Source organism: Myotis lucifugus, unplaced genomic scaffold (assembly GCF_000147115.1).
Source record: "Myotis lucifugus unplaced genomic scaffold, Myoluc2.0 scaffold_1, whole genome shotgun sequence".
Taxonomy (NCBI): Eukaryota; Metazoa; Chordata; class Mammalia; order Chiroptera; family Vespertilionidae; genus Myotis; species Myotis lucifugus.
Genome location: NW_005871049.1, coordinates 5987194 through 5996692, shown reverse-complemented (window position 1 = coordinate 5996692; position 9499 = coordinate 5987194). Strand labels below are relative to the sequence as shown.

General features: G+C 41.8%; 1 protein-coding gene across 1 annotated transcript in view; it reads right to left on the bottom strand.

The window, feature by feature from the left end:
• Window positions 1–4349: 4349 nt before the first annotated feature.
• INTU (inturned planar cell polarity protein) overlaps window positions 4350–9499 on the bottom strand; it is a 58711-nt gene continuing 53561 nt past the window's right edge. The window contains exons 15-16 of the mRNA XM_006081667.3: window positions 7737–7894; window positions 4350–4778 (exon numbers count right to left, since the gene is read on the bottom strand). Of these exons, the coding sequence (XP_006081729.1) occupies window positions 4667–4778; window positions 7737–7894 (270 nt within the window). The 3' untranslated portion in view covers window positions 4350–4666. The remainder of the gene's footprint in view (window positions 4779–7736; window positions 7895–9499) is intronic.

Here is a 9499-nt window from a genome sequence, read left to right as displayed (position 1 = left end):
GCTTCCCAGAGAGAATGGAAAGGAGGGAGGGAGGAATGGGGAGAAACAGAGAGAGACAAAGAAACAGAAACATTGATGTGAGAGAGACACATTGGTTGTTTGCCTTCCCACACAGCCCCAACCTGGGCCCTCCCTGATCAACCTGCAACCCACGTACTTGCCTTTGACCGGAAATTGGACCCTCCGTGGTGCGCAGGGCAATGCCCTAACCACTGAGCACACCTGCCAGGACCTATTTTATTCTAGGACCCCCGTTTTCACTGTTAAAAATTAGGAGCCCAAGGAAGCTTCCGTTTTTGTGGGACATTAATTGATATGTGCCATTTCAGAAATTGAAAAAAAATGTAAAACTATTAATTCATTTAAAATAACAAATAATTAAAATATTTTTTCAAAACAAACAAAATGTAGTGAGGAGCATAGCCTTGTTTTATATGTTTGGAAAGCTCATGTCTGAAGGAAAGACAGCTGGATTTACATAACTGCTGTTCCGCCTGTGGCAGTGCCACACCCCATGTGGCTGCTAGAGCACTTACACAAATGAGAGAATGATAGTGACACTGGCAGATGTTATCTTAGTTTTGACCTCAATGGAGGCCCAGACGTCTTGGTGACGCCTACACTTCTTCTCTCCTGCACTTTGAGAACTCCTCTGAGGCTGAGCAGACTCAGGTTTGACTTCTTTGGGCAAGAATACTCACTCAGTACATCATGCCTGCCTCCATTTCCTTCCACCTCCCTTTTTAAAGAAATCGTATATCCTAGAGATCCCTCTATAATAGATTCCTGATTCCTTTTGATAGCCTGTTTGATAGTTTCTCATACATGGAGACACTGTGTTATCATCTCTTACTCTGTAGGATCTGCAGCCTTGAAACACACCCAGAAAACCCAAGATGAGTTATTGACAATTTTGAACTTACATTCTAAGTTTTTCTTCATTAAGTGTGTTTTAACACTTTTCATGCTACTTGCCACTAGTAAAACACCAAATATGTAGGCCAAAAGGCCAGAGTAGGAATCTATATATATAAAAGGCTAATATGCAAAGTGTCCCCTTGGGTATTTGGTTGCGCGTTATGACGTGTGCTGACCACCAGGGGGCACCATGGAACGAAGGAAGGCCCTAGCCGGCAGCCAGCAGCTGGCAGCTGGCAGCTGGGGAAGGGAGGCCCCGACTGGCAGCCAGAAGGCCCCAATCGGCCCTGATCGCCAGCCAGGCCTAAGGGCCCTGCCAGTGCACGAATATTGTGTACCGGGCCTCTAGTTTTGTTAATATTTTGATTACCTCACATAAAAGGTTGGCAAGTCCTACTGGTCTGGTGTTTCATGCTACTTTCCTTTCTATAGCTACTTATTCAGTTCTTAACTGGTTTTTCAGCCCAAGTCTCTCTCCATTTTACATGTTGTCGCAAGATTAATCTTTCTGAAGAAATTGGACTAGTCCAGTGATGGCGAATCTTTTGAGCTCGGTGTGTCAGCATTTTGAAAAACCCTAACTTAACTCTGGTGCCGTGTCACATATAGAAATTTTTTGATATTTGCAACCATAGTAAAACAAAGATTTATATTTTTGATATTTATTTTATATATTTAAATGCCATTTAACAAAGAAAAATCAACCAAAAAAATGAGTTCGCGTGTCACCTCTGACACGCGTGTCATAGGTTCATCATCACTGGACTAGTCATTATTCATAGGTTTAAAAACATTAAAGTCTTCTCATTACATTGATTTTAAGATCCTTTGTGAAATCAAGAAATAAATGATTGGTGTCTTATTTGCAAAATTCTGAAAAATGACAGTTTCAATCTCCTTACAGGGAGTTTGAAGCGTTAACAAGCACTCAGGGAGAAATTTAAGGGGTGATTGATTACCTGAATCCCACTCCAAGGTGCCAAGAGTGGTCAAAGGAAACATCTCTGGTCGCAGGGAACATGAATATCTCAGAGGACAGAAAAGCAAATGTTCAGCCGCTCCCTGGGGCCGTGCTCTCTTCCTTCCTTTCTAGCCTCCCTTTCCCCTTACCCCTGCATTTGACTCAATAGTGTTTATAACATAATAGAGGCCCAATGCATGAAAATTCGTGCACTGGAGGGGGCGGTCCCTCAGCCCAGCCTGCCCCCTCTCATAGTCCGGGAGCCCTCAGGGGATAAGCAGCAGTCTGGCCTCCCTCTGCAGGAGGCGACCGGTCCGATCAGGGGAAGGCACCGCCTCCATCACCCCGCTGCTGCTGCCACTGCCGGCCACCATGGCTGCCTGCCCTTGGCCCTTGCAGCCGTCGCGGCTTTGTCCGGAAGGATGTCCAGAAGGACATCCATTCTATCTGGTCTAATTAGCATATTACTCTTTTATTAGTATAGATTCCTTTATGATATCCTCAAGCTTATTAACTTATGGTATATATTCACTGATAGAAGACAGCAAAACTGAAAGTACTTACAAATATGGCTTTTTATTCCATATTTTTATTCCACTTTAAGAACTTTAGATCAGCTCTTTCAACAGACTGAGCTGAAAATGTTTAACTTGCTGCATTGCATTTTATTTACTGATGTAGGGAACAGACTCAGTTCTGGTGATTTACGTGTTAATATTAAATTAAGTATAGAGTCTCATGGCCTTTGTGCTCCTCACTCCCATGAGGGTAGGGATTTTTATTTGTTTTTTTCCCCCAGCATCCAGAGCAGCACTTGGCACAGAGTAAAAATTCAATAAACATTTTTTGGACCAATGCATGAAAAGGCAACACAGCCACAAACTCCAAACCATCTTTATTAAAAACTATCAATACAGTATAAAAATAGCTTCAATTATATGGAATATAGAAATATAGCTCTACAAAATTAAATTATTTTCACACAATTTAGTGTATAGACTAAACTTTAGTCCCTAAAGTTTTAGTAACATTTAATAATATTTTAAAAAACAGCCAAAGTATAAATCCTATTCTCAAAAATGTTTAGTGCTGAATACTTTTCCTCAGCTTCTTTCCAACATTTTGTACAGTAGCAGGTATGATTTAGCTGACTCCTTGGCTTTCAACCAGTGGATATTTGATAATAATAGTAGCAGCAGCTAACACTTTTGTAGCACATAACATGTGCCAGCACTATTTAGAGGGAACCCACACACACAACAAACAATTTATTCACAATATTCTCAAGAATGCTCAAAGCAGACAAACCTACTAAGTTGGTTTCACAGGTTTTCCCATTTGTATTAGAAATATAAAAAAGCAGGCACTGCAAATTTACTATCTTGCCTGTAGGCATCATCATTGAAGTCCCTTGGCACTAAGTCCCTTGCTGAGTATAGTTCTTTAACCCCATAAAAATAAATCAACAACAGCGAAAGAAAAGGGAGGGAGGAAAGGCAGTAGACTCTAAAATGGAATTGTGGGGAGTTTAAAATACAGGTGGGACAAAAGTAGGTTTATAGTTGTGAGAAAACAGCTTATTCTTATATTTGCCCCACCTTGTATATGATGGTGATAAGACAGTACTTGGTATTTTTTAAAATGGCAATTATATAATCTTTTGCATCAATAGGCTTTGGTGAAAGGGCCCATTTGCAGGATGCTAACAAAATCCAACTTAATGTTTCTATACCTGCCAAAGAGTATATACCTCTGTGGTATCTGCACTATCACTTTGTCCCCTTTATTTAATAGAGTGGCAGATAAGTATTTATTGTCCAGTATTCAAACTAATCTATTTTCAGATGTGACTTAGAACATATTTGGAAAAAAGGTATACTAAGTTTATTTGCATTGTTTACTTTAATATCCATTTAGAGATGAAAACCAAGATGATGTTTGGTTTCATTTTTAAAAAATGTAATGTCTTTACAATGTGGACATTACGGTATACATCTATAACATAGCAAATGATTCCTCCTTATTAAGATCTGTAGTTTGCTTTATCTTTTTGTTTCAGTTTTTGAGTGGTGGTCAGTATGATTCTTTGATACCAGAAAAGCAGTTCAATAGACTAAAATTTTATTAAATGAAGAAAAAAAAGCCTGCTATAATAAAACCCCAAGTTTTCAGTCTGTTTGAAAATCTGAGGTGATAAGTAGCTGCATTTATTAATAATTCTCGGTATTAAAAAAAAGATCATAGTGTTTTTTGGGAAAATATCAAGAAATTTAAGACATTTAATAAATATTTTTAAACACAGTGCCTTAATACCCATGATACTTTAATGCCCTGAGCTCAGAGAAGTGCCCTTGCTCATGGTTACAGCACTAATTGTTACAGGACTGGTCACGTTCTCTCAATTTCCTGACTCTTTCACCAGATTCAATATTAGTCTTGAGATAAATACACAACGAATTGAGTATTTTTCCAAGATAAATATTTCTATATTAATTTTACATAAAACACTTCACATTATTTCAAACTAGTCAATAAATTAATGTTATATACCAAAATGGAAATAAGTTAACAACTCCTTCTTCATATTTTGATCAAGTATCTTTTCAAAAGTCTCACAATACTAATTAAGATCTAGTGCATCAAATCCAACAGCATACGATCTCAATATTTAACAATATTAAGTTCAGTGAAAAGAAACTAAACTGTATCTTCTGTGTATGGATTTCAGCAATCCTAACACTGCTCAGTGCTTCTTATTGTACAGTGTGCTGTGTAGCAAGAAAACAGTTACAAGGTCAATCCAAAGAACAACTTAAAAGCCATTTCAATGGCAATTTCTGTAACTGAGTCATGAAAACAGACATAAAGTTCTTGAACTTTGGGATGAAGAAAGAGTCTCCTGTAAAGGAAAAGAAAACATTTATTTTAGAAATTCAAATAACAAAGAAAAGTTAAAACTTTCCATTCATTTTATTTTATTTATTTATTTTGTTTCTGAAAGTATCAGTAATAAAACACTAATCCAAATCTCCCCATACGGGCCACCAAAAACAAACAAACAAGCAAGCAAGCAAGCAAACAAACAAACAAAACCACTAATCCAAATCTATAGTAGAGGGAAATGCAGCTAGATTTACTTTTAAATAAATGATATGTGCCTTAGGTCAATTATTTTTATTTTTCTACAGTGTAAAAAGCGTATTTTATCAATATGTTTTACCATATCCCTGTTTTTAAATATTAAATTTAGTCATTGTTATTATGGTAAAGCCAATGGTGATACCATCATTTTAAGTACAAGTTATTAAAGATTGACATTTACTTTCTAAAAGTTAATTATTATTAAAATATTAAATATATGATAGTTCTTTTTGCAGATAGTATTGAATTGGGATTAACAATGAAATTTTACCTGGTTTTCTTTTTTAATTTAAATATGTTTTTATTGATTTTAGAAAGAGGAAGGGGGAGGGATAGAGAGATAGAAACATTAATGAGAGAAGACCATCTATCAGCTGCCTCCTGCACGCCCCCTACCGGGGATAGAGCCCACAACCCGGGCATGTGCCCTGACCAGGAATCGAACCTCTTGGTTCATGGGTCAATGCTCAACCACTGAGCCACACTGGCCGGGCTGTTTGGTTTTCTTAAAGAGTTAAAATCTATTTAATCAATACTATGTAAATCAAACTAAATCAGCAGTTCTGCCTGACTTCCTTAAATGTCTCTATTCTACATAGACCTGCATCATCAGAATTCGACACCTTGATTCTTTCTATTCCAATTGTTGTGAATACAGTTAACTGTTCCACTGCACACTGTGTGTGTGCCTAACTGTTCCTATCTCTATTCTCTCGTGTATCCATACCATTCCATTTGCTGGAATGCTTACTTATCCAATAGCACAGCTCTGATCACACTACAGAACTGAACTGATGCTCCCAAGCTTGGTTGGTTATACATCAGAATTACAAGGGAGCTTATTGGGGTAGGGTGTAGGCATCTCTGAGTTTAACAAGTGTCTCAGGTGATTCTAATCCCATGGACCGGCACACAGGAATTACTGCTTTGGATAATGTTTGTCAAGTGTTTGTCATACAATTTAGTACTACATGGTAGATGTCCAGTTGGTGTCACCTAACTTCCTGCCCCTTCCTCCACCACGTCTTTACCCCCAACTAAGAGACCCTTCATTGGCTCAGTATTTCCCTCAAAATTTAATTCCTTAGAATTGAAGGCTCTCTGCTTTCCAGCTTGGTCTTTTTCACTTTCTCTTTGGCAGTGGTCAGCAAACTGCGGCTCATGAGCCGCAGTTTGCCGACCACTGGTATATGGCATTCTTTTACCATTCTGGCAAACCAGTCTACTCACTGCTATGCCTTATGATTTGTTCATCCCTTCTTTTTCCTAAAATGTTTTATTCAAATCCAATTAATTTTCTAAACCAGATCAAATGGAATCTCTAAGCCTTTCCTTGTAATCCTAGAGATTCCCATAGCATTTGGTTGTATCAACTAAGTTATTCTATCTATCTATCTAGTCTATCTCCATATTCTATAATAATAAAAGAGTAATATGCTAATTAGACCGGACGTCCTTACAGACCTCCTTCTGGACAAAGCTGAGGCTGTGAGGGAAGCCCGGGTCCTGGGTGGCTGCCGGTGGCTGGAGGGAAGCCCAGGTCCTGGGTGCTGGAGGGAAGCCGGTGCCGGGGGAAGGAAGGCCTACTCTTACACCAATTTCGTGCATTGGGCCTCTAGTATATTCATAAATATATAGATATATGAGCATAGTTCATATTTCTTCTGCTAGATGTAAGACTGCTAGATACAATGAGTGTGAATTTATCTTTCTGTTTGCCATAACACCCACCCACCACCACAGTTTGCCAAGCACAGTTCCATTTACTAAATTGTTATATATTTATCAATATATGTGTTAGGTGCCAGTGGTCAAGACAAATATGATTCCTGACCTCATAGAGCTAACATTCTAGTGAGGGGGAGAAAGACCATAAACAAATAAGAAAATAAATAATAAAGGGGTTATAAAATAGAGCGTAACTGAGTAGCCCTGTTAATACAGGAAAGAGATTATGGATCCTCTCTTTGAGGAGATGACTTCTTAGAACTGGTCTGAATCTCAAGGAGCTGGACATGCAAGGCAGAACAGCCAATACACAAAGAATAGCAAAAACAAGATTTGATTGATGGGTGCCAATGTGGCTACGCATATGGGATGGAGGAGGAGAGTGACAGAAGGTGGAACCAGAGAGGTGGGCAGGGGCCAGGTCAGGCAAGGACTTGTAGTTGGTGGGGAATGAGGAGGAGGAGAACAAAGGGAAGAGGGCAAGAAAGGATAGAAGAAAAGGAGGAAGTAGGGGTAGAAGGAAATAGCTATAAAATTGTGAAGTCATTTTTTTTTAGTTTATCACTAATATAATTTTGTAAAATAAGAAAGCTATTTGTTTATTTTTAAATATATTTTTATTGATTTCAGAGAGGAAGGGAGATAGAACCATCAATGATGAGAGAGAACCACTCCTGCATACCCCCCACTGGGGATCGAGCCTGCAACTCTGGCATGTGCCCTTGACTAGAATCGAACCCGGGACCCTTCAGACCACAGGTTGATGCTCTATCCACTGAACCAAACCAGCCAGGGCAAGCTATTTGTTTTTAATAGAAAAGACTTGAGAGGAATTTAAAGGAGATACTTAGCAAATAAAATAAAATTCTAAAATATATTAAAATATTATAGTTAGATTAATAATTTCATGCCTACATCCTAAAACTTTACCACATTTCTTTCACTTTTCTAACATTTTACTTCACTTTCAATACTTTTTTCCACTTACCCTACTACCCAATAAGCCATAACTGGTGGTGCTTTTCTCTGGTCAGTCCAGTTTTCAGGTGAGCATTCAAACAACACTCCATGTTCTTTCACAGGGTTTAGAGAAGAGACCAAATTTGTAGAACCTGAGTGATCTGCAGTGTTTAGTGCTTTCTTTTTCTGTAAATTAATAGATATTATTAGTATTAACTGGTATTAATAGTGCCGATCCTAGCACTTAAGAGCCTGCAATAATATTCTTCTTACCTGCAGGAAAATTTTTACTTTTTCTTATACTTTAAATACCATCCTACCTAATAATAGACAAACATGGTAATTGACCATACCTTCGCTATGCCTCCCATTGGCTAATCAGCGTGATATGCAAATTAACCACCAATAAAGATGGCAGCTAATTTGCATACTCCAGGCAGGGCAGGACAGCGCCATCCCGCCTACCCCCCACCCCCATCTGGGCCTGCTATCTGCAACCCGGGTCGGCCGGCGTCTGTGTGTGACCCAACCTGGGGCGGCCGGGCAGTGCAGCAGTGATCGGCCAGCCCGCCCAGCCTCCATCCAGGCATCTCGTGTGCGACCCGACCCGGGGCAGCCGGGCGGGGCAGCAGCAATTGGCTGGCCCGCCCGGGCGTCCTGTGTGCGACCTGCCCGGGGCGTCCCGTGTGTGACCTGACCTGGGGTGGTGCCCCAACCCCCGGATCGGCCCTGCCGTGTGTGCGACCCGGGGAGGCGCCTCAACCTCCGGATCGGCCCTACTGTGTGCGTGACCCAGGGAGGCGGGGCAGGCACTGAGGGATCGGGCCTGCCATCTGCCACCCGGGGAGCGGGCTTAAGCCAGCAGGTGGTTATCTCCCAAGGGGTCCCAGACTGTGAGAGGGCACAAGTTGGGCTGAGGGACACCCTCCACCTCCCCTCCCCCGCCAGTGCACAAATTTTTGTGCACCGGGCCTCTAGTCTCCAATAAAAGACTTCATAGATAAAAGTGTCCCTTGACTTTTATAGGGAACATTTTGTTCATAGTCCTGTATTAGTATTTATGTTATACTAGAGGTCCAGTGCACAAAAATTTGTGCACTTGCGGGGGGGGGATCCTTCAGCCCAGCCTATGCCCTCTCGCAGTCTAGGACCCCTTGGGGGATGTCCACCTGCAGGCTTAGGCCCACTCCCCGGGGGATTGGGCCTAAGCTAGCAGTCAGACATCCCTCTGGCAGCCTGGGAGCCCTCGGGGGATGTCCACTTGCCAGCGGGGAGCAGACCTAAGCTGCAGTCAGACATCCTTAGCGCTGCTGAGGCAGGAGAGGCTCCATCCACCACCACTGTGCTGGCAGCCGTCAGCCTGGCTTGTGGCTGAGCAGAACCCCCCCTGTGGGAGCGCACTGACCACCAGGGGGCAGCTCCTGCATTGAGCATCTGCCCCCTGGTGGTCAGTGTGTGTCATAGTGACCAGTCATTCCCAGTCGTTCTGCTGTTAGGGTCAATTTGCATATTACCCTTTTATTATATAGGATAGAGGCCCGGTGCACATGTGGGGGCTGGCTGGTTTGCCCTGAAGGGTGTCCCGGATCAGGGTGGGGGTCCTGCTGGGGTGCTGGGGTGCCTGGCCAGCCTGGGTGAGGGGCTGAGGGCCGTTTTCAGGCTGCCCACAGCCCCTTCAGGGTGGGGGAGTCCCGCTGGGGTGCCTGGCCAGCCTGGATGAAGGGCTGATGGCCGTTTTCAGGCTGGCCACGCCCCCAGTGACCCAAGCTCCCAGACTCTCCTTTTTTTCTG